Raw genomic sequence first — 21,232 nt, forward strand, 5'->3', positions numbered from 1 at the left:
AGCACTGGCTGTATCCATTCCGTTTCAGTCCTTCACATGCCTAGGGACGGTGTCCCTAGTTCAGCCTGGCACCACGGCTTTATTCCGGCTCAGCGCTCTTTCCCCAGCCCTTTGGGCCCCAGCCGGTGGCTGTGGTGCCGCAGGGCAGTGCCAGCACCCAGCCCACCCTGACACCGGCTCCCGGCTGGGGCACCTGCCCTGGCAGCCTCGCACTGGCTGTGGGAGTCTTGGCCCAGTGATTGCCATTATTTGCAAAACCCTACACTGCATCTGGCTTTCTATGGGAAGGTTTATTCCCACCTCTTCCCATATGCCTGCAAACCCGTTCACTACTTTCATGCCCTTTCAGTCATTTTTAGTCATTCTGTTATTACAGCTCTAGAACTTCACTAAAAGCTGGTGGTCAGTGGTACTGCCATCAGCAAGCGTCCGTAACTGAAGAACCTGTCCCTGCTCACAGCTCACACACTGAAGGGTCTCCACAGGAGGCACGCATTGGAAATCAGTCTTCTCTCCTCTGTGCTCATGGAAGTGCACATTTTCTATGTTCATTGTATGATTTCAGGGCACTTTGCAGCACAGTGTGCACTGCTAATGCAATTTGTCTTCTCATTCCTGTAAATTTATAGATTTAATGCCTATAGCTTACTAATTGCAGCATTATTTGCCTAGCAGCTGCTTTGGTGCATTTGTCTTATTTTGTGTTCTAATCAGATCAGAAAACTATCAACAATTATGACAGAGGATGTCCTGGGTTTTGCATGTAAATTCTTCTGTATTGGATTGCAATATTTAGATATTTGAATAATCTGAGGAAAACTCTGGAGTTTTCTCTGCAAGATTCTTCCCTGGGACATCAGGCAGAAAGATGGGTGGTTGAAAGAGTGAAAGGGAGATGAGCACATGCAGCAAAGGGCTTAATCAGCACTGTCATTCTCTGCAAGGCAGGTGATAACAACTGAAGCAAGAGAAGGTGTCATTGAGGCGAGAGAGTTGTTTAAGAGTGATTAAAGAGCAGTCACATTATCACAGCAGAGCATTCCTCATGCACCAGTGCTGGGCAGCTATGTTAAAATTTCCCAGTGTTTCTGCTTCAAGGCATAATTTTACTTTCTTAAATTATAAATTACAGACATATTTGTCATTTCCAACTCTTGTAGGTGAGCTTAGTTAAAGCAAAGCTTTAGAATATTGCATGCTCTTTGAGTGCTAGAAGGAAATTAAAGAATAAAGGCAAGATTTAGATTCTACTTTTAAGATTCCCAAAACTTAATACACTCCACATTTGTCAGTTAGAGCAGATATATGTGCCACCGTTCGTTATGCACTGAAATTCCCCCTGAGAGGGAGGCAGGCCCTGTGCAGAATATGGGCTCATGGGGACAGTTATCCATGATCTCACAGAGGTGCACAAATTCAATTAGTCACTGGATTTACAGTCAGGGCTCATGGAAATTATAATCCCACTTTTATAATGAGCAAACAGGTCTATTGCTGACTTACAGCTTTTATAATGAGAAAATCTGATAGCCTGCTTTTCAAGAAGGATTAAAAAAGACTTATGTTAATATTAAAAAACACTTTTCCTGCTTGCTGCCTGTTCTGTTTGTTCTTGTGGGAGCAGGATGTGGGAGGGCAGGCAGCCCTGAGGCCAAGCTGCTGTGAAGGATGACAGTGTGTGCCAGCCCAGCCTCGCTGCTCTTTTCCAGGGCTTTGGTGACATTTCACAGATTCATGACAAAGATTCATCATCTGCACCAGGGCGCACATTCTGCTACAGATTTAAGAAACATAATTATGAGAAGCAGCAGAAAGAGAGGACGGCATGTCTGATGCACATTGCCGGAGGACATGGCTTCATTATGAACCCTGTGACCGGAGGAATAACAGCAGCTGTGTTGTCCAACTCATTGCATCGTGCAGGCCAGGACTTCCACGCCTCTGTGTACTGTGGGCAGCTGAAACAGTGGAATGGAAGAACTTGGCTGAGAAGCCCATGCAAGGGCAGAGCCCATCACTCTTCTTGTCACGTTGCCACATATGGCTCTAAATCATACTTCTCCCACCAAGCATGTTTCTAAAGAGCTCCTGAAGCTGTCCCCAGCACAACCCTGATCATAGGCAAGTGGTTAGGTCCTTCTGGCAAACCACTGTCACCTGTTGGCTGCTCTGGCTTTTGTGATAATGCAAGAGCAACTCTTGGAAAATGAATTCAAATTCTGTGAAAATTTATACATATAAACCAACAAGCCTCCAGTGCAGGCATTGCTTTGATCCTTGTACCTACACAGGCCTTAATCCTCCAGTCATGGAGGACTGATATTCAGGTTAAACAGTTGGCAACAAAATAGGAAGGAGTACTGTTGGCCTCTGCCTGGCTATATCTGAGTCACAGTGGCTTCTCTCAAGCACTCTCACTGAGCAGAACTTGGAGCATTGCCATGCAGTAGGCAATATAAGAGGCAGCACTTTTGGGAGGAGACAAACAACAGCAGCATTATTATCATAGTAATTTTCCTGTGGGAAATCTGCAAGTTTTTTTTTTCTTTCTTTCTTTTTTTTTTTTTTTAATTCATATAGTAAGAGGTGATGAATACAGCCTCCCTTGATACCTCCCTCCGTTTATGCTATATAAACTGCATATAATATTTTCATTTTATAGAAGAGGCCTATCTTCATATGAAGGCCAAAAAAAAACCAAAACAAACCACCCCCCCCCCACACACACACAAAAAAAAACAACTATAAGAACATCACACCCCAAATCCAACACATGCTGGCAGTCAGGTTCCAGTGCCCAGCAGCACGGGACAGCCACACCATAGTTCTCAGGAGAAGCTCCACATTTGGTGCATGCGCCTGTGTGACATTTAGGGGAGCTGGGTGATATGATTGCACTGGCACTGCTACTTTGATTCAGATAACTGTTGGCTGGACATACTCCAATGCATACATGACCCAAGTATCATTAGATACTTAGAAGGGCTTTCATCTTAGCAGGACAACCATGTCTGGGGAGCATCGTCTGTAGCTGTTGGTAGCGTTGTGAAACAGAGACATGTCTTGGCAAGGAATCTGGCTTAGACATATCAACTCCTCAGCACAAGTGTGCAAGGCTATTTGGGCAGAGAGCGCTGACGCCTCTGCCTGTACCAGCCAGCTTGCTCTGCATTGCTGCCAATGCACAGTGGTGTGTATTGCTTTTGTGGTTTATCAGGGTGGCAGAGAGATTTACCTCTGCTTCATGTGCTGGCAGGATACTCTCTGAGGATCAGAAGCAACCATCTCCAGAAGGGTATTTCTTTGACATTTTGCCCATGTATCTGTGATTACAGACCTGTGCTGGTCTTTCCTTTACTCATTTGGTCCTTCACCCATCAAGTGTGTCCAAGCCCTGAAGCTACAAGCTTTCTAGCATGGGACCAGGCTTTCCTGTGCATGTCCAGCATGTAGCACAGTTTATACCAGCACTGTCTGAGGTTCTGAGGGCTATTTTACAGCACCAGGGATAATTAACGGTAGGAACCATACAGCTAGAAATCAAAGAGATGCGGTATGAGGCACCTAGTGATGTAACTCAGATATCTATAGGAGGGAATTGTAGGTTAAGGAAATAAACTGCTGGGAAACATCTATGTTAACTGTCTCAGGAAGCCCTCTGGTATCAGCACTGAGATCCACGGACAGTAAGGAAGCATGTGCATCCAACTGGGTTTTCTCACATATACGTGCCTCTTTCTAGAAGAAATATTCTCAATTTCATAAGGTCTCAACTTCATAAGCTCTCTCTTCCTGTATCCATAGGAATCATTACTACTGTTTCTGCAAAAAGCAATATCAATAGTGGAGTGGGTCTCTAATTCTTTGCAAGAGGCTGGCAAATGCCTGGAAGTGCTGAAACAGGTGGAAAAATCTGCACAGTTTTCCACAAAAGCAGGGTCTCACTCCCACTCTGAACTATGCTGTGCATCTCCCAGCCTGTTCCCAGCACTACCCAGGAAGTATTTAACATAATATTAGGACATGTGATGGCCACATAAATTGGAAGCGTATGATATGCATGAAAGACATGGTCTGGTGTTGACATCTGTGAAGCAAGGTAATGTAAAGATTTTTCTACAAGCTTCTTAGTATGCTTGAAATCCACCTGCTCCTCAGTTTAAAGACGTGTCTTAATCTGCCATCACTGGAATATTCCAGCACTCTCTCTCTGTTCATGTATCAATATGTGTCCAGACATTTTTTTTCAGGCCACATAGCCATTATGTTAAGAAGCAAGAAGCTGATAACACCAGCAAAACAGAAGGCCAGTGCACTGACCCTTTCCGAAAAAGGCTTTGTTTCACGGGGAGATAAGAGTCTCCCACCTCCCTGGGTGGGCCTCTGGAGTGACCAATGAACGTGGACAGACCCCAAGGTCCACTCTCCTCTGCCTCTTTATAACCAGGGCTGTGAGGGCAACTAGTACAAACCTGCTCTGAGTGTTCACTGCAAGGAGCCTGAGCCCGCACTCTCCCACACAATGACGCTGACTCAACCTGAGAAGGCTGCCGTGATCACCATCTGGACCAAGGTGGCTACCCAAGCTGATGCCATTGGGGCAGAATCACTGGAGAGGTAAGTCACTCCGAACACCCTCTCCAGAGGGTGCCACCTCTGAGTTTGCTATTAGGATGCTTCTTGTGTAAATGTCATATGGGTAAGATTCATACAGTCACACTGAGACTGATGAGAATTGCTTGATTATCTCCATGGTGTCTAATATGACTTTTTTTTTCTTTTCTTTTTTTTTTTTTTTCCCCTGGAATTACGTCTGTGTTACTAAATTCTAATAGATGGCTTCAAAATCTTACAGTGAAGATACTTTCCTAAACAATTTTATGGGTTTACTTTGATTATAGAAATTCAGAAGAACTGATAGGTAGGAGCCCTGAAGGGAAATTCAGAGTCATTCATACTTGATGACCTAAAACAGAGTTATTTCTATTAGGAAATGAACTTTCACTCGTTTATCATGTAAGTTGTCATATGATGGGCACCAAGGGAACGGCTGTCCATGAAATTCACTGGGTACTCATGTTTCATGGCTCCAGTTAATACATAAAAAACTGTTAGGAAATAACAAAACTGGACAGCACGGCAAACCAGTCATTCAAATTAAGCAAGCTGTCACAAAAAGGTTAATATTTTTTTCAGATTTTTTTCAGAAGTCCTGGAAACTAGCTTACAGTGTAATACAGGAAATGTAGTGACAATTTGGGGCTTATATTTATTTTAAAAATACATTATGTTTTTAAAAAAAAAAAACAAAAAAAAACAAAAAAAAACAAAAAAAAACATTTCATTCTTCTCTAGTATGTGTAGATTAGCCCATTGTTTAATCTGTACATACTACAGAAGAGGTTTAAGAGCAGAAAGACCTCCTGATGCCAGCTTCAAGCTTCCAAAGCTCTGTTAACTTCTCAAGGAGTGTACTTCTGAAGCTGGTGGGTTTTTCAGTGTACTTGCCCAGAGGTTTTGTCAGATCATGCATGCCTTTTCCAATGCCAAACTTCATTATCATATTCTCCTCCAGGCTTTTCTCCAGCTATCCCCAGACGAAAACCTACTTCCCTCATTTTGATCTCAGCCAAGGCTCAACTCAGCTTCGTGGCCATGGCTCCAAAGTCATGAATGCCATTGGGGAAGCTGTGAAGAACATTGATGACATTAGAGGCGCTTTGGCCAAACTCAGTGAGCTGCATGCTTACATCCTTAGAGTGGACCCAGTGAACTTCAAGGTAAGTGAACACAGACATTTTAAAGAATGAAAACAGACAGTCACAGAACTACAGACCACAGATCATTTTGCTAATGCTTGTTTGATCCCTGACTGTATGGTACAGCCTTGTCAACTCATGTTGCTGCTGGTTCCCAATCTTATTTTTAACCTGAGACTGGATCTTCTAATAAAACATATGGTTCAGGTCAAGCAAAGAACTATTCAAGGTGCTTCTGTGGTTTGTGTTAGACAGACCTGAGTCCTTTCTGCCTTTGTTGTAATTTATCAATCTTCCCTACATGTAAGGTGGTATCACCTTCCCTGAATAGTCTTAATAAAATCTGAATTCCCTTCAGTGAAGAAGAAAGAGACAATTGGAAAAAGGGATTTATATCAAGCAGTGGCTTTTGTCCAGTACAAGAGGCCAGTCTGCTTCTTCACACACTCCTTCTTCAGGCACTAGCATCACCTGTTTGGGACATGTATTTGTCATCCCAGACATTCTGGGACAAACCAAGGTCAATTGCAGACCCTCAGACTGGCATCTGTTACTGATTACAATTGAATTTATCTTGTTTTCCCTTACAGCTGCTTTCCCACTGTATCCTGTGCTCCGTGGCTGCCCGCTATCCCAGTGATTTCACCCCAGAAGTTCATGCTGCATGGGACAAGTTCCTGTCCAGTGTTTCTTCTGTTCTGACTGAGAAGTACAGATAAACGGCCTCCACAGAGGATGAGGGACGCACATCCATGGCACATCACAGCTGCCAAGCTTTGGGGTATTCACTCCTTCCTATGCAGTCCTCTCAAATCCCCTATGCAGGGGCTTGGTCATCTGCAAACCACAATAAATAATTCAACTGTGAGCTATGGTCTCTGTGCTTTCATCTTCATATGTTCCACTTACACTGTAGTGTTCAGGAAGGGGTGTCCTGAAATCTCTACATAATATGGAAAGCTGATTAGGAAGCATTCTTTTACCCTTCTAGGATATTGAATGGACCCAGGCTTTTCATTTGGCCTCTCCAAAATCCAGCACAGCCTGTTCTGAACGATAGCTGCATTTCATATGGTGGGATGTGCACAAGGTGATGCTGAGCATTGTATTTGCATGCTCTTCTTCACAGGGTCTGGTCAAGGTATTTGGTGTTTCTTGAACACCTTGGGCTATCACACCTGCTAGTCACATCTGTTTGGTAAAGGGACCGTCCCCTCAGCTTAACATTTCCTGTTTATATACTGGGAACTTTGCATGCATTTGAAATTTGGGAAAACTAGTGGTGACTGGAATGAACACATCAACACTGGAGTGTTGATGACATCTGGAGGATCAGAAATTATGAGTGTTTGTCTGGAAAAAGGTCACCTGTATTGCTGACCTGTATCAACAGTCACCCTGGGGGGAGGCATGAATCTTCCATACATACCTACGGGGGAGGCATGAATCTTCCATACATATCTACTCACGCCTCACTGGCCAAGGCCCTCCTGACTCCCACTGACTCCTTCCCAGCTCCCAGATGCTAAAAGATGTGTGAGCTGTTTTGTTTACATCCTTACTTCTTCCAAAGTCTTCCCAAGACTTACAGTGATGCATCACTTCTTCATGAAAATACAGGAATGTTTAGAGCAGTTTGAAAATCAGAAGTCCCTTCATTTGTTGTTGTATTCTCTACCTAAGTAAGCCACATGCTGTGAACAGGCCAAAGACTAGATAAGCTCCCCACACATGTGGAACAAACAACATACAGTGCATCTTAGAAAGGATCTGTGTCTAAGGACTGGGTGACCCCTGTTTCTTTTGCTGAGCTATATCCCTGTACTTTCAGTGAGATATTTATCAAGTTACATCACTGTCCATGTGTGTCTCAGAGGAGTTGTGACATGAAAAGATGGGTGCAAAGTCTTAAGCAAATTCTGATCTACAAGCCTGAATTGGTGCAGTGAGCTGTAGTGTTCATCTAATTTACAAAATTTAGGCTCTGAATTTGGGTAATTGTGAGAGAGAAGATGCAGAAGGTCTGAAACCATCAAACTGCTCTAAACCTGTTAAAGTGTAACACAGCATTTTCTGTGACCAGTAAGATTTTTAAGCACACTATATTGGTGGGTTTTTGGGTAGCTAAGAAGTTTAAATCAACAACTTAGAAGGCAGAATCATAGAATCATAGAATATTCCAGTTTGGAAGGGACCCATAAGGATCATTGAGTCCAAATCCTGGCACCACACAGGTCTACCCAAAAACTCAGACCATGTGACTAAAAGCACAGTCCAAACGCTTCTTAAACTCCAACAGACTCGGTGCCATGACTATGCCCTGGGGAGCCTGTTCCAGTTTGCGACCACCCTCTCGGTGAAGAACCTCTTCCTGATATCCAGCCTGAATGTCCTCAAGTCAGGGGGATCCGGTAGGTCAGCACCTGGTACATCCCTAAACCCAAACTTGTATCAATGACTTCATATAGAGATAAATGAAAGATATGACAGTCCTCAACCACCATAGCCCCTGTGGAGTGTCCTAGCATTTGTGGAGAGGCAGGAGCACATATTGGGATGGGAATGAGGCAACAAGTGCAGGCCTGCAAATCATTCAGGTATGGATCTATATTGATAGGACTAGAGGGAATGGCCTCAAGTTGTACCAGGGGAGGTTCAGGTTGGAGAATTTTGGAGAATTTCTTCTCAGAAAGTGTAGTCAGGCATTGGAACAGGTTGCCCAGGGAGGTGGTGAAGTCACCATCCCTGGGGGTGTTTGAGGAAAGTTTGAACGTGGTGCTTAGGGACATGGTTTAGTGGGTGATAGTGGTGGTAGGGGGATGGTTGGACCAGATGATCTTGGAGATCTTTTCCAACCTTTATGATTCTAGGATTCTATGATTCCATGACTCTGGAAAGACAATGTGCCAATGAAAGAGGTTCTTCCCCCACCCAGATTTTTCTGGACTGATGGAGAGATGCCTTTCCCACAGCAGGTCCATGGCATGACCTGCAAGGGCTTGCCCCACAGGTTGTCCATGGCTCTAGCTCAGAGGCATTGGGAGCATGCAGAAAGCAAAGGCAGCACAGGGAGCAGAGACGGCCTGAGTGATCTTTGCTCAGAGTGGGCTGCATGTGCCAGAGGCTGGAGGACAGGAGGGCCACGGGCAGGTGTGGGATCCACCCTGACACAAGTGACAAAGAGCCAAGCAGGGCCTTGGTGAGGGGAGAATGGCATATGTGGACAGGAGCACCAGCAAGGAAGACCAAGGCTGTGGCTGGCCTGTGGCACCCATGGGATGTCCTGATGGCTGCTGCTGACTGCAAGGCACAGCCCTGCTGGGTGCTCTCCCCAGCCCCAGGCCTGGTGAGGGGCTGCCTCGGATCCCTTCTGCCTGCTGCGGCAAGGCCACCTGCGGGGGCCAGCTCAGCTGGAAGGGCAGAGCAGGGCAGAGCAGAGCAGTGGTGCCCCATCTGGGCCCCCCTTGGGGCCGGGCCCCCAGGGCCCCCTCTGGGGAAGCTGGGGCCCCCCAAGGAACTGCTGCAGCCTCTCCCTGGTCCCCGCACTGCGTGGCCTCAGCCCCTCCACCCCTCCACGCTGATAAGATAAGGCCGGGGCGGGAGCGCAGGGTGCTATAAGAGCTCGGACCCGCGGGTGTCTCCACCACAGAAACCCGTCAGTTGCCAGCCTGCCACGCCAGCTGCCACCATGCTGACCGCCGAGGACAAGAAGCTCATCACACAGTTGTGGGAGAAGGTGGCTGGCCACCAGGAGGAATTCGGAAGTGAAGCTCTGCAGAGGTGTGGGCTGGGCCCAGGGGGCACTCACGGGGGGGGCAGCAGGGAACAGGAGCCCTGCAGCGGGTGTGGGCTGGGTCCCAGAGCGCCATGGGGTGCGGGCTGAGATGGGCAAAGCAGCAGGGCACCAAAACTGACTGGCCTCACTCCGGCAGGATGTTCCTCAGCTACCCCCAGACCAAGACCTACTTCCCCCACTTCGACCTTCATCCCGGCTCTGAACAGGTCCGTGGCCACGGCAAGAAAGTGGCGGCTGCCCTGGGCAATGCCGTGAAGAGCCTGGACAACCTCAGCCAGGCCCTGTCTGAGCTCAGCAACCTGCATGCCTACAACCTGCGTGTTGACCCCGTCAACTTCAAGGCAAGCGGGGACTAGGGTCCTTGGGTCTGGGGTCTGCGGGTCTGGAGTGCAGGGTCTGGGGGTCCAGGGGTCTGAGGTTCCTGGGGTCTGGCAGTCCTGGGGGCTGAGGGCCAGGGTCCTGTGGTCCTGGGTTCCAGGGTCCTGGGGGCCAGCAGCCAGACAGCAGGGGCTGGGATTGCATCTGGGACGTGGGCCAGAGGCTGGGATTGTGTCTGGAATGGGAGCTGGGCAGGGGCTAGGGCCAGGGTGGGGGACTCAGGGGGACTTAGGGCCTCAGGGGGACTCAGGTGGGGGTCTGAGGGGGACTCAGGGCCATCTGTCTAGAGCAGGGGTACTAAGCCCTGGTTTGCCTTGCAGCTGCTGGCGCAGTGCTTCCAGGTGGTGCTGGCCGCACACCTGGGCAAAGACTACAGCCCCGAGATGCACGCTGCCTTTGACAAGTTCTTGTCGGCCGTGGCTGCTGTGCTGGCTGAAAAGTACAGATGAGCCACTGCCTGCACCCTTGCGCCTTCAATAAAGACACCATTACCACAGCTCTGTGTCCGTGTGTGCTGGGACTGGGCATTGGGGGTCCCAGGGAGGGCTGGGTTGCTTCCCCACATCCCTCAGAATGGAGAGACCTGCTGGTGGGGCTGGCTGTGGAGGTGGGGAGGGGGCACTGGCTCTGGGGTCCATGGCTACTCTCCAGGGCCCTGCTCACTCTCCCATCCCAACTTGGGACCTGCCAAGTTAAACACAATCCTGAAGCTGGTAGCAGGACCTCGGGGACAGAGCTCAGCTTGCCACCTGCCCATGCCTGCAAACCTTGGGTGGGGGGTAAGGGTATGTGAGGCCAACCATGGTTCCTGGATCTCCTTGAAGGATTTTCTATGGGGAAAGATTAACTCTTCCTGGCTCTGTCACCATGACTGTTTAGGATTTGATTTGGGATGCTGTGGGAGCTAAGTGCCTGCATGAGCTCCACAGGCAATCAGACAAGTTTACAGAGTGAAGAAAAAAAAAATCCACTGTGAACCATGAAGTACAAACACTGCTCTTGGTCTCAAGCCCCTGAGCCACAAATACCTAGCAAGTGCCTGAGAAGTGCCCCTGCCCTGTGTGTCTGCTCCTCCCATGGCATCTGGGGAGGTGTGAGCTGCTCCCTGCAGAGCTGTACTCCAATGCCGCTGGTTTCACATTCTTGGAGCCTGAATCAAAAACAAAACAAAACAAAACAAAATAATTGGCTTTAGATCTGAAGGAGATGATAGGTTATAAGATATTAAAGTAGCCCAGGGTTTATTCTGCATTGTGGCGCCAGAGGGAGGTAACAAGAGATTGTGAGGGATGAGAGAAAGTGCATCAGGAAAGCAGTGGCTGAGTGCAGGCCACTGGGCATACTGGGACCCTGCATGCACAGAAACAGCTCTGGGGAGTCCTTGTGCTATGCTGGCTCCTGCTTTTGTGAGTGCACTCATGAACACACAGTGCTTTTCCTCCATGCTCTGAAGCATTATCTAAATCTGTCTCCATTTACCCCCAAATATTCCTGTGCCTTCAGTTTGAAGGGCTCGTCTGCTTTTGCGGTTTGCCCCACTAATGTGTGCACAGGATGAAAACACTCTGCCCTGCTACTCTTTCCCTGGGCTCTGCTCCCCCCTCCTTCCATGCTCTGACATGGTGCCAGGTCAAGCTAATCTCCCCCAAACACAAATGATAAGAACCACTGGCCATGGAGGAAACAGGGGTGTGAACTGTCCTCCACCCGCCTGCTCTCGAACCTACTGGAAGCACTGCTGCCCTCACCTTGCCAGCCGTCCTCATCTTCCTCGCCCTCCTCATCCTCCTTGCCCTCCTCACCTTCATCATTCAGGGGGCACAGGGCTCACCATGGGCCACTGTGGCCCTGCGTGCCTTCCTTCCCCAGCTGTCAGCTCCTGCAGGCTGGTGCTTGCATCTGTGCCTGGTGCTGACCCCCTGGCACTGCTGTGTGTACCCTGTTCCCAGGAGACAGGGAATCCTCCAGTTGTGTCACCACAGACTCTAACCTTAACCTGTGCCAGCACAGACCCTAGCCCTAACCCCAACCCAGCTCTTGTCAGGGTTGGAACCCACCAACCCCAACACTAACCCCAGATTGTACTGGGGTCAGTCCCCTCCAAACCTAACCTTAATCCCAACCCCAACCACAATCCCAGCTCATGCTGGGGTCGCCTCCCCCCCTCAAACCCTAACCTTAATCCCATCTCGTGCTGGGGTCAGACCCCCCTGACCCTAACCCCATCAGACTCCCCTAACCCTAACCTTCACCCTAACCCTAACCCTAACCCTAACCCTAACCCTAACCCTAACCCTAACCCTAACCCTAACCCTAACCCTAACCCTAACCCAGTTCATGCCGGGATCAGCCCCCCCAAACCCTAACCCTAAACCCATCTCGTGCCGGGGTCAGACCCCCCCTAACCCTAACCCCGACCCCAGTTCATGCCGGGGTCGCCCCCCCCCGGTGGTGCCGGTGCCGCAGGCGGGGCAGGGCGGCGGCCCCGCCTGGCCGAGGTCCAGCCGCGGCGGGGCGGGCGGGGGCGGGCGGCGCCCGGGCCGGCACGGGGATATAAGGCCGGCGGCACCAGTGGGGGCACCCGTGCTGGGGGCTGCCAACGCGGAGCTGCAACCATGGTGCTGTCCGCGGCTGACAAGACCAACGTCAAGGGTATCTTCTCCAAAATCGGTGGCCATGCTGAAGAGTATGGCGCCGAGACCCTGGAGAGGTAGGTGTCTGTCCCCGTCCTTTGTCCGTCCCCGATCCTCTCCTCTCTAACCCTGTGCTCTCCCCCACCGTGACTGTCTGTGTCCTACCCCACCCCATCTGTCCCCCGTCCGTTGATCCCGCTGGCCCTGACTCGCTCTGCTCCACAGGATGTTCATCACCTACCCCCAGACCAAGACCTACTTCCCCCACTTTGACCTGCAGCATGGCTCTGCTCAGATCAAGGCCCATGGCAAGAAGGTGGCGGCTGCCCTAGTTGAAGCTGTCAACCACATTGATGACATCGCGGGTGCTCTCTCCAAGCTCAGTGACCTCCACGCCCAAAAGCTCCGTGTGGACCCTGTCAACTTCAGAGTGAGTCTGGTGACTTCCCCCAGCTCCTCTTCAGCACCCCTCCTGGGCCATCCGGCCACCCCTTTACCTCCCCCACTCACTCACCGTCTCCTTTTGCCTTTCAGTTCCTGGGCCACTGCTTCCTGGTGGTGGTTGCCATCCACCACCCCGCTGCCCTGACCCCAGAGGTCCATGCTTCCCTGGACAAGTTCATGTGCGCCGTGGGCACTGTGCTGACTGCCAAGTACCGTTAGACGGCACTGTGGCTAGAGCTGGACCCACCCTGTTGCCAGCCTTCCAACTGCGAGAAGCCAAATGATCTGAAATAAAATCTGTTGCATTTGTGCTCCAGCCCTGGTGTCCTGCTCTGGTTGTTCCTCCATGGGGAGGGAGAGGGAGGGAGCGGCTCTGGGGCTCTGTGCACCTGAACTGGAGATCCCCTGAATGAGGTGGGCACGCATGGGGAAATGGGCTCTGTTTTTCTTCTCCTGCTTGGAGAGAAGGTGGTTGGGTGGTGGTGCCCAGAAGGCAGACAGTGCTCTGCCAGCTGTGGGTATGAGCAGAGCATTTCTAGGCACTGGTGGAGAGGAAAGGCCACAGAGTGGCCAGAAGCTGGTCCTTGGGAGATCCCTGCAACCCCGGCCCATCCTGACCTTCCCATCAGAGCACCATAGTCATGCTGAGATCCTTCCAGTTGGGGTGGAGAGTCCTGTGCACCCCTTACCACGCTGAGGATAAAGTTGCATGGGAAGAGACTACCTCATCCTGGAAGCGCTTGCAGGAGACTGGAGGACGGGCACCTGCCACCAGCTGTGTGATGGCATGGTGAGGACCCCCTGCGCAGGGACAGCTTTCCATGCAGCCCCACAACTGGTTGTACAATGCTTGTAGGACTTCTCTGTTCCCATCTAATGATGCATTGCTAGTGTGCTGCTTAGTAGGGGTGCTAGGGGCACACTGAGGGGACAGCAGGCATAAGGGACTCCTAGGGGAGCCCTCAAACACCTGGGGCTCAGTCCCAGATCCTGCTCTTTGGGACGGAGCCTCAGCAGTATAATGTGGGGGCAGGAAAAGGAGAGCAGGCTGTGAAGCAGCGCTGGGGGCTCTGTGTAGCTCCCAGCCCTTATCGTGGCCAGCTGTGGGGTGGCCATGGCAGGTGGGGGGCTGCAAGTGGCTGATAAGAGTCGCATGGGCTCTTTTCCAGCCTGCGGGTGTGGTAAAGGACCAGGGCAGCAGATAGTTGGGGGGGTGGGGGTTAGGGAAAGCAACCCAAAACCTGCCAGGTGCTGAGTAACTGTGTCCTGTCCCTGCCAGGGCTCAGAGGTGCTTGGTGCAGGGATGAAGATTCAAGAACGCCCTGGGGCAGCCAGCACAGCAAAGCCACGACACGGAGCCAACTTGAAGGTGTCATGGGCCCCCTTGCTCCCTGGCCTATGTGCCACGCTGGTGGGTCTGGGTGGAAGGACAGACACTTGCCCCTGTGCATGAAGAGTGAAGTGTAAGAAGCAATGCAGGGGAATAGTATGTGTGTGGGTCAGGATTTGGCTGCTGTCTCTGCCAGGCTTTCACTTCCAATGGCTCTCACACAATTTGTCCTTAGGTAGGACACAGCACGGCAGAAGTTTGAGAGGAGGCAGCCTGTCCCAACAGGCAGCGCCTCATCTCTGCCTGGCCACAGAAGCACTGTGCTCCAAACAGCCAAATGTTTTGTCGCCGTCACTCACCCCCACTGCCACAAGATGGGGGCCTCAAGCCGTGGTCCCCTTATCAGAGCCAGCCAGGCAGTGCAGCCTTGCTCCTGGCTGCAGCCCGAGCTGGAGCCTCCAGCAGTTGCCAGGCTGTCCAACAGTGTGCAGGCCTCCTTACGTAAGTTTGTCCATGTTCTCAGGGGGTTTCCAGAAGGCTGCCTTCCCTAGGAATTATCCTGAAATACTGTTTTGCACCAGAAACAAAGAAACACAGAATCATTAAGGTTGGGAAAAAGATCTCCAAGATCATCTGGTCCAACCATCCCCGTACCACCACTATCACCCACTAACCCACGTTCCTAAGCACCATGTCCAACCTTTCCTTAACACCCTCAGGGACAGTGACTCTGCCACCTCCCTGGGCAACCCGTCCCAATGCCTGACTGCTCTTTCTGAGCAGAAATGGCTCCTCATTTCCAGCCTGAACCTCCCCTGGTGCAACTTGAGGCTGTTCCTTCTGGTCCTATCACTAGTTACCTGTAGGAAGGAGCCAACCCCCAGCTCCCCATGCCTTCCTTTCAGGTAGCTGCAGAGAGCAATGAGGTCTCCCCAGAGCCTCCTTTTCTCCAGACTAAACACCCCCAGCTCCTTCAGCCACTCCTCACAGGACTTGTGCTCCAGGCCCTTCACCAGCTTCGTAGTCCTGCTCTGGACACACTCCAGGGCCTCAATGTCCTCCTTGTAGTGAGGGGCCCAAAGCTGAACACAGCACTTGAGGTGCGGCCTCACCAAAGCAGAGCACAGGGGGACAATCTGCTCCCTGACCCTACTGGCTACATTATTCCTGATACAAGCCAGGATGCTGTTGGCCTTCTTGGCCACCTGGGCACACTGCTGGCTCATGTTCGGAATGTTCCACAAAGAACGTGTATCAGGAGAAGGTAGTTAATAGCATCAGAAGATTAGTAAGGATGCTGGATTAGTTGGGATAGAGTTAATTTCCTTCATGGTAGCTCATGTGGTGCTGTTCTGGGTGCAGGCTGGTAAAAACATGGGTCACACCCCGGTGTTCCAGCTGTTGCTGAGCCAAGGCCTTCTCTGCTCCTGATGCTGCCCAGCCAGTGAGCAGGCTGGGGGTGCCCAAGGAGATGGGGGGACACAGCCAGGACAGCTGAGCCCTGCTGGCCTCAGGGATGTGCCAGACCTTGGGGTGCCGTGCTCAGCCATGGCACTGGGGCAGCTGAGAGGGGGGCTGCCGCTGCTCAGAGGTCAACCGGTTGGGAGCAACTGCGTTGGGCATCACGTTTTTTAACTTGATTGTAGGAACAAAGTGTTTTGTTATCTAGTTGTCACCAAGGCAAGTGGCATCTGAGAGCTCATTTCTACTGAAACACCGGGAAATGAACTTGACAGCTATGGCTTACCTGATTGCAACAGTTTTGCCAGCCTCTCAAGAGACTGCAAACAGCTTTATCCAGGTAGCTTGGATATTTCTCTTATTAGCATCTGATAAAAAGTCATGGTCCTGGAGAGTGCCTCGTGGAAAGGGACAAGGAACCACATACTTCTGGAAGAAGGCAAGCTTCCTAGAGGAGTTTACCAAGAATTTCCCATTTAAAACGTACTTTCCTATTTAGCAGAGGAGCAATGGGAGGATTCAGAATTCTTTTCTTTTTGAAAGCTGATCTTAGGATACCAGCTGAGAGATCCTCTTTCTGGAGAGATAAGGGAAAACGTGTTTACAACTGGTTCTTCTGTGTTTACATCCCATATTGTCATTCGATATGCCAACAGCATAACTTGCAATTAGTGCAACCTGTAGGTCCTTTGCCAAAAAATTGCTGCTTAGGCAGTTTGTTTGCCTTGTGTTTGGACAACTTTTCTTTCCTAAATGTCAGACTTCCCATACTGAATTGGTCTCTCTGATAAATTAGATAATTTTGAATTTTAACCCAGTGCTTTGGGGTGCTCACAACTCTTCCAGCTCAAGCACATCCGAGATTTTAATAAGTGTATTCTCCATTACAACACATAAGTTATTGATGAGGGAACAGTGAATAATGATGTTGAACCAAGGACTGGAATATGTCACAGAAGGAAAACAGACTCATCTGAAATGATTCATTCTTGGCAATAGCAATGGTTATTACTCATCCCTTTATTCGATTAAATATCCCACTGTTTGTTTTTGTTGTTGTTGTTGTTTGTGTTTGTTTTGTGAATTGAAGTTTTCTGGTTTATAGTTCCCTAGTTTTTTTTTTTTTTTTTTTTTCAGGCAAACAGTCTAAAAACACTGGAATCATTTAAATATACTTTAATGCACTCTTTTCAGCATCTGCCCACCTTCTCTAACTGTTCTTTTGCCAGTTGTAAGTCCTTCATCAAAAATGACATCTTTGTGAAGACTGATTCTATTTTCTTTCTTCTATGACTACTTTTCCTGTCTCTGCTGAATCAACACCTTCCTCATGGGATGTTTTATTTTTGGCCTTTAAGACTCTTATAAGCTATATCTTCCTTTGTGTCTTGGTCCTTTGATCATGTCCCTACAGGCTAGCAGCTATTTCCTAATACGTGTTGTTAATGAGTTTGCCTCATCTCCAGTCAGTGGTTCCTTCTGGCAACTGAGAGCACTGGTTTAGCCAGGCTGTTTTCCTCCTGCCCTTCCTCTGCACTGGTACAGGTTTGATTTGTGCCCTTGCATCTCTGTTTTCTGTAGTTGTTTCCAGCTCTCAAGACCCCTTTCATGAGAGGTTTCCTTGTCAGATCTCAGACATCAGGCTACTGAACTTGCTGGAGTTTTCTCTTTAAAGCCTCATAAGGAAGGTGTTGATTCAGTGGGAAAAATAAAATAGTCAAAAAAGACAGAGTCAACCTTCTCTATAATGTTGGTTTTGATGAAGGACTTAAAATACTTTCTCTCCTTACTTTCCTAAAAGCAGAGATTGCTCCCAGTGGAGCAGCCATATGAAGCATCAGCTACTGCACAGCTGGTCCTTCCGGAGAGAAAGGGGCTGACAAAAACAAGCATTATCAGAACTTTAAACATTGGCTGCTCTTCTTTGACATCACAAAAATTTAACATCTTAGAAAAACTGTTTGCTGATCCCCCTCCAAGTTGACCCATGAGGTGTCATTCTGTGAGTTCCCCATGACCAAAAAGGTCAAACATGATGAATCCCTTGCCATTGGAGATATTCGTGGCAGGTTCCATGTCTTGGATTTTACATCTGGGAGGAGAAGGAGCAGGCCTGTGGTAACTTGATGTTGACCACAGATTCCTTCTCAGGGCTGTCACTGCAGTATTGGAGTCATTCATCAACTAAACAGCAGAAACTTAGCACTACTCCTTTGCACTGTTTTCCCACTTTCTTCTTGTGGCTAACCATGTCTTTTCTGACAATTAGATCTAGCCAGATTTCCACTGTGACTAAACTGTACCTCTAGCAACCTTTTTCAATGAAATTACATCATTTTCATGTTGGGCCTGCTGGATATTATCCACTGGACATTGATCAGATTTTCAACTTGGAATGGAAATGCAAATTTTTTTTTCCTGCTAATTGTCTGTCTTCCTACCATGCACCAACCACCTGAGAAGATCTGAATGTGCCTAGGAATTATGAAACTGAGAATATAAGAAATGCTGTGCTGGATCAGATCATTGGTTCATCTCACCCAGTGTTGTTTTGAACAACAGGAGATGGCATTTAGGGTGATCACATGAGCCTAGCCTTTTTTGGTTTTGCTCTTCCAACATCCGCAGCATCAGTAGTTATGATTTCAGAGCGTACATTCCTGCATGTTGCCTTCGGCACCTGTTTATTGACCTGTTGTTCTTGAATTTGCTAATCTCTTTATAAACCTGCTGATCCCATTTGTTTCTACAACCTCCTGTGGCAGCAAGTTCCAGAAGTTTATTCTCCCTCCCTGCCTCACATGAAGTCCCTTTCATCCATTTTAAACCAATTTACTAGACTCATCAATGGTCTCTAGTTCTAGTGTTACAAAACCCAATGAGCACGAGGTGCACATTCACCTTGTGATCTTGTAAATTTTCTGTGCCCCCTCCTCCAGGTTGAAAAATCCCAGCCTTCCCTGGCCCTCCTCATGTTGCAGCTGCCCCATGCCCACGACCATCTCAGTTGCCCTCCTCAGGACAATATGTCCACTGTGTCCAGAGGCCACAACTGCATAGATGTGCGTGCACGAAGCTTTTAGCAGCCAAATAATGTCCTCTCTATTGCCTTCAGAGTCCTTCCTGATGACATCACCACATTTTGCTGGCTTCTTGGACTGCTCTGCACACCAAGACTACAATTTTGTTGAACCATCAAAAAAAACTCCAGGATATTTTTCCTGAGCTGTAATAGTCAGTTCAAGTTCAATATCTGCTGGTTAAGATCGTAGTTCTGTATCTGTGTCACCTTACACTGAAACAATCGACTTCTTATTTTTTCCATTCTGGAATATGTTACTCCATGGACTACAACAGAAAACCTCTTACCAGTCTCCTGCAATGGTGGAGAAATGTCTAGTATTCCATCTGAAGTCAGAGCATACAACTAACACCAGAGTTTTGATCCATGCTCATGGGATGCAGTACTCTTCCTTTCCAGATCCCCTGCCACAGTGAATTCATTTAGGCAATCAGCTGCAAGGTAGACACAATCCCAGGCTTTAACTGGAGATGGTTAAAATCATAGAATCATAGAATATCCCATGTTGGAAGGGACCCATAAAGATTGAGTCCAACTCCTGGCACCACACAGGTCTATCCAAAAATTCAGACCATGTGACTAAGAGCACAATCCAAACATTTCTTAAACTCCAACAGACTCGGTGCCATGACTATGCCCTGGGGTGCCTGTTCCAATGTGCAACCACCTTCTTGGTGAAGAACCTCTTCCTGATATCCTGCCTGAACCTCCCCTATCGCAACTTGAGACAATTCCCTCGGTTCCTATCGCTGGTTACAAAAGAGAAAGATTGGCACCTGCCCCTCCTGTTCCCCCTTGTGAGGAAGCTGTAGACTGTGATGAGGTTTCCCCTCAGCCTCCTCTTTTCTAGGCTGAATGGGCCAAGTGACCTCAGCTGTTCCTCTTATGTCTTCCCCTCTGGGCCTTTCACCGTCTTTGTAGCCCTCCTCTGGACACTCTCCAACAGTTTCACATCCTTTTTGTACTGTGGTGCCCAGAACTGCACACAGTGCTCGAGGTGAGGCTGCACCAGCGCAGAGCAGAGCAGGACAATCACTTCCCTCGACCGACTGGCGATGCCGTGCTTGATGCACCCCAGGATGCAGTTGGCCTTCCTGGCTGCCAGGGCACACTGCTGGCTCATATTCAGCTTGGTGTCAACCACAACCCCCAGATCCCTCTCTTCGTGGCTGCTCTCCAGCGTCTCACCACCCAGTCTGTACGTACGGCCAGGGTTGCCCTGTCCCAGGTGCAGGACCCGTTTAGAACACAGTGTTTTACACCCTGATCTACTTTTTTTTTTTTTTTTTTTTAACTTTCCTTGTACCAAAATCAGACAAATAGATACGGGAGCAGACTGTGCCAGCTCTATGCTCTTTAGAGACCTTTGTGTATGGCCAGGAAGATTCCAGCTATGGATTTATGGAAAGCAATACAACAAAATGTGCGGCTGCTTGTTCAGGAAGCTTTTATACCTTCTTCAATGGTTGAGCAGCTGAGTGCCTTTTTTTAACAGTAGAAGTGTATTTATCAAAACTCATGCTCCATAGAATTTGGACAAGTTGCCATTAGTTATTTTTCCAGATCACAGCTTCAGATGGGGTTGTTTCAGTACATAGTCACAATTTCTCCCCAGGCCTGTTTGAAACCTTGTAAGAAAGACATGAAAAGACATGATCAAGAGCAGGTTGTTCCTCCTGTGACTTCCTGAGGAGGGACTCATGGACCAAAGAGCAGTAAGCAGCTGCTGTTAGCCCTAGCCGTTACACAGGCTGGCCTGTTGGCACAGGCACCTGCACTGTATTCAGAGTCAAATGTTGAAGTTAGACAGAACCTCTGGTCCTGACAGGACCGTGCTCCCTTAGATTTCAGTGAAGACAGAAGCTCACCTGGGGGTTTCCAAACACTGAGATTTTTGTTGGCACCACAAAAGAAACAGGTATCACTACAGCTGGATTTTCTGCCTGGGAAAAATGTGGCAAAAATCATCACGAACTCCAGAGAACCCTCAAATAAACCCTTAACCACACACACAAGCAAATTTCAGATGTAGCCCACACATGGGATTTCCAGGAATTTTAATGGTACACAAGGAAGATAAGGAATTTCTGCTAGTTCATTAAACAAGGAATTTTCTTGGAAATTCTTGACATTCTCTCTCGGGAAGAATGAGTGTGAGGTTATATCCTCTCTTTTGAGGCCAACCCCACTTGTGACAACAGAACAGCAGTACTTCCGTGCTAAAAAAGCTGTGGTCACTGATCTCAGGCACGGAGAACTCAGCCTCTGAGGTATGACTGCGCTGGGGTGGGTCAGTAGGGGAAGGGGAATATTTCAGCCATGGTACACATGGAAAGTTACTGACAAGAG

The 21,232-nt window shown here is 48.9% G+C and overlaps 4 protein-coding genes and 1 long non-coding RNA gene across 7 annotated transcripts; 3 read left to right on the plus strand and 2 right to left on the minus strand.

Moving 5' to 3' along the window:
• Positions 1–92: 92 nt before the first annotated feature.
• Positions 93–6,627, plus strand: LOC311445226 (hemoglobin subunit pi). 3 transcript variants are annotated; one of them, XM_084537098.1, is made up of 4 exons: positions 93–2,121; positions 4,448–4,617; positions 5,576–5,780; positions 6,350–6,627. In XM_084537098.1, exons 2-4 carry the CDS (start codon positions 4,523–4,525, stop codon positions 6,476–6,478), a joined length of 429 nt encoding a protein of 142 aa, XP_084393224.1. In that variant the 5' UTR covers positions 93–2,121; positions 4,448–4,522; the 3' UTR covers positions 6,479–6,627. The 3 variants fall into 3 exon arrangements, with proteins under 3 accessions (XP_084393224.1, XP_084393226.1, XP_084393225.1); XM_084537100.1 differs by lacking the exon at positions 93–2,121 and adding an exon at positions 2,763–4,099 and having other exon boundaries at positions 4,251–4,617; XM_084537099.1 differs by lacking the exon at positions 93–2,121 and adding an exon at positions 2,763–4,099.
• On the minus strand, positions 6,348–21,153 carry LOC311445228 (uncharacterized protein). The gene is made up of 2 exons (XM_084537102.1): positions 15,201–21,153; positions 6,348–6,596 (listed from the first exon to the last, which is right to left on the minus strand). The coding sequence occupies exons 1-2, from the start codon at positions 15,564–15,566 to the stop codon at positions 6,555–6,557; spliced, it is 408 nt and encodes a 135-aa protein (XP_084393228.1). The 5' UTR covers positions 15,567–21,153; the 3' UTR covers positions 6,348–6,554.
• LOC311445227 (hemoglobin subunit alpha-D) lies at positions 9,231–10,429 on the plus strand. Its single transcript, XM_084537101.1, has 3 exons — positions 9,231–9,539; positions 9,692–9,896; positions 10,254–10,429. Exons 1-3 carry the CDS (start codon positions 9,448–9,450, stop codon positions 10,380–10,382), a joined length of 426 nt encoding a protein of 141 aa, XP_084393227.1. The 5' UTR covers positions 9,231–9,447; the 3' UTR covers positions 10,383–10,429.
• Positions 9,405–12,280, minus strand: LOC311445229. The gene is made up of 2 exons (XR_014698315.1): positions 11,413–12,280; positions 9,405–11,083 (listed from the first exon to the last, which is right to left on the minus strand). It is a non-coding gene; the product is annotated as an uncharacterized lncRNA (long non-coding RNA).
• On the plus strand, positions 12,429–13,326 carry LOC311445225 (hemoglobin subunit alpha-A). Its single transcript, XM_084537097.1, has 3 exons — positions 12,429–12,643; positions 12,792–12,996; positions 13,101–13,326. The coding sequence occupies exons 1-3, from the start codon at positions 12,549–12,551 to the stop codon at positions 13,227–13,229; spliced, it is 429 nt and encodes a 142-aa protein (XP_084393223.1). The 5' UTR covers positions 12,429–12,548; the 3' UTR covers positions 13,230–13,326.
• Positions 21,154–21,232: the final 79 nt, after the last annotated feature.

This window comes from Aythya ferina (assembly GCF_964211825.1).
Source record: "Aythya ferina genome assembly, chromosome: 15".
In the NCBI taxonomy this organism is placed as follows: domain Eukaryota; kingdom Metazoa; phylum Chordata; class Aves; order Anseriformes; family Anatidae; genus Aythya; species Aythya ferina.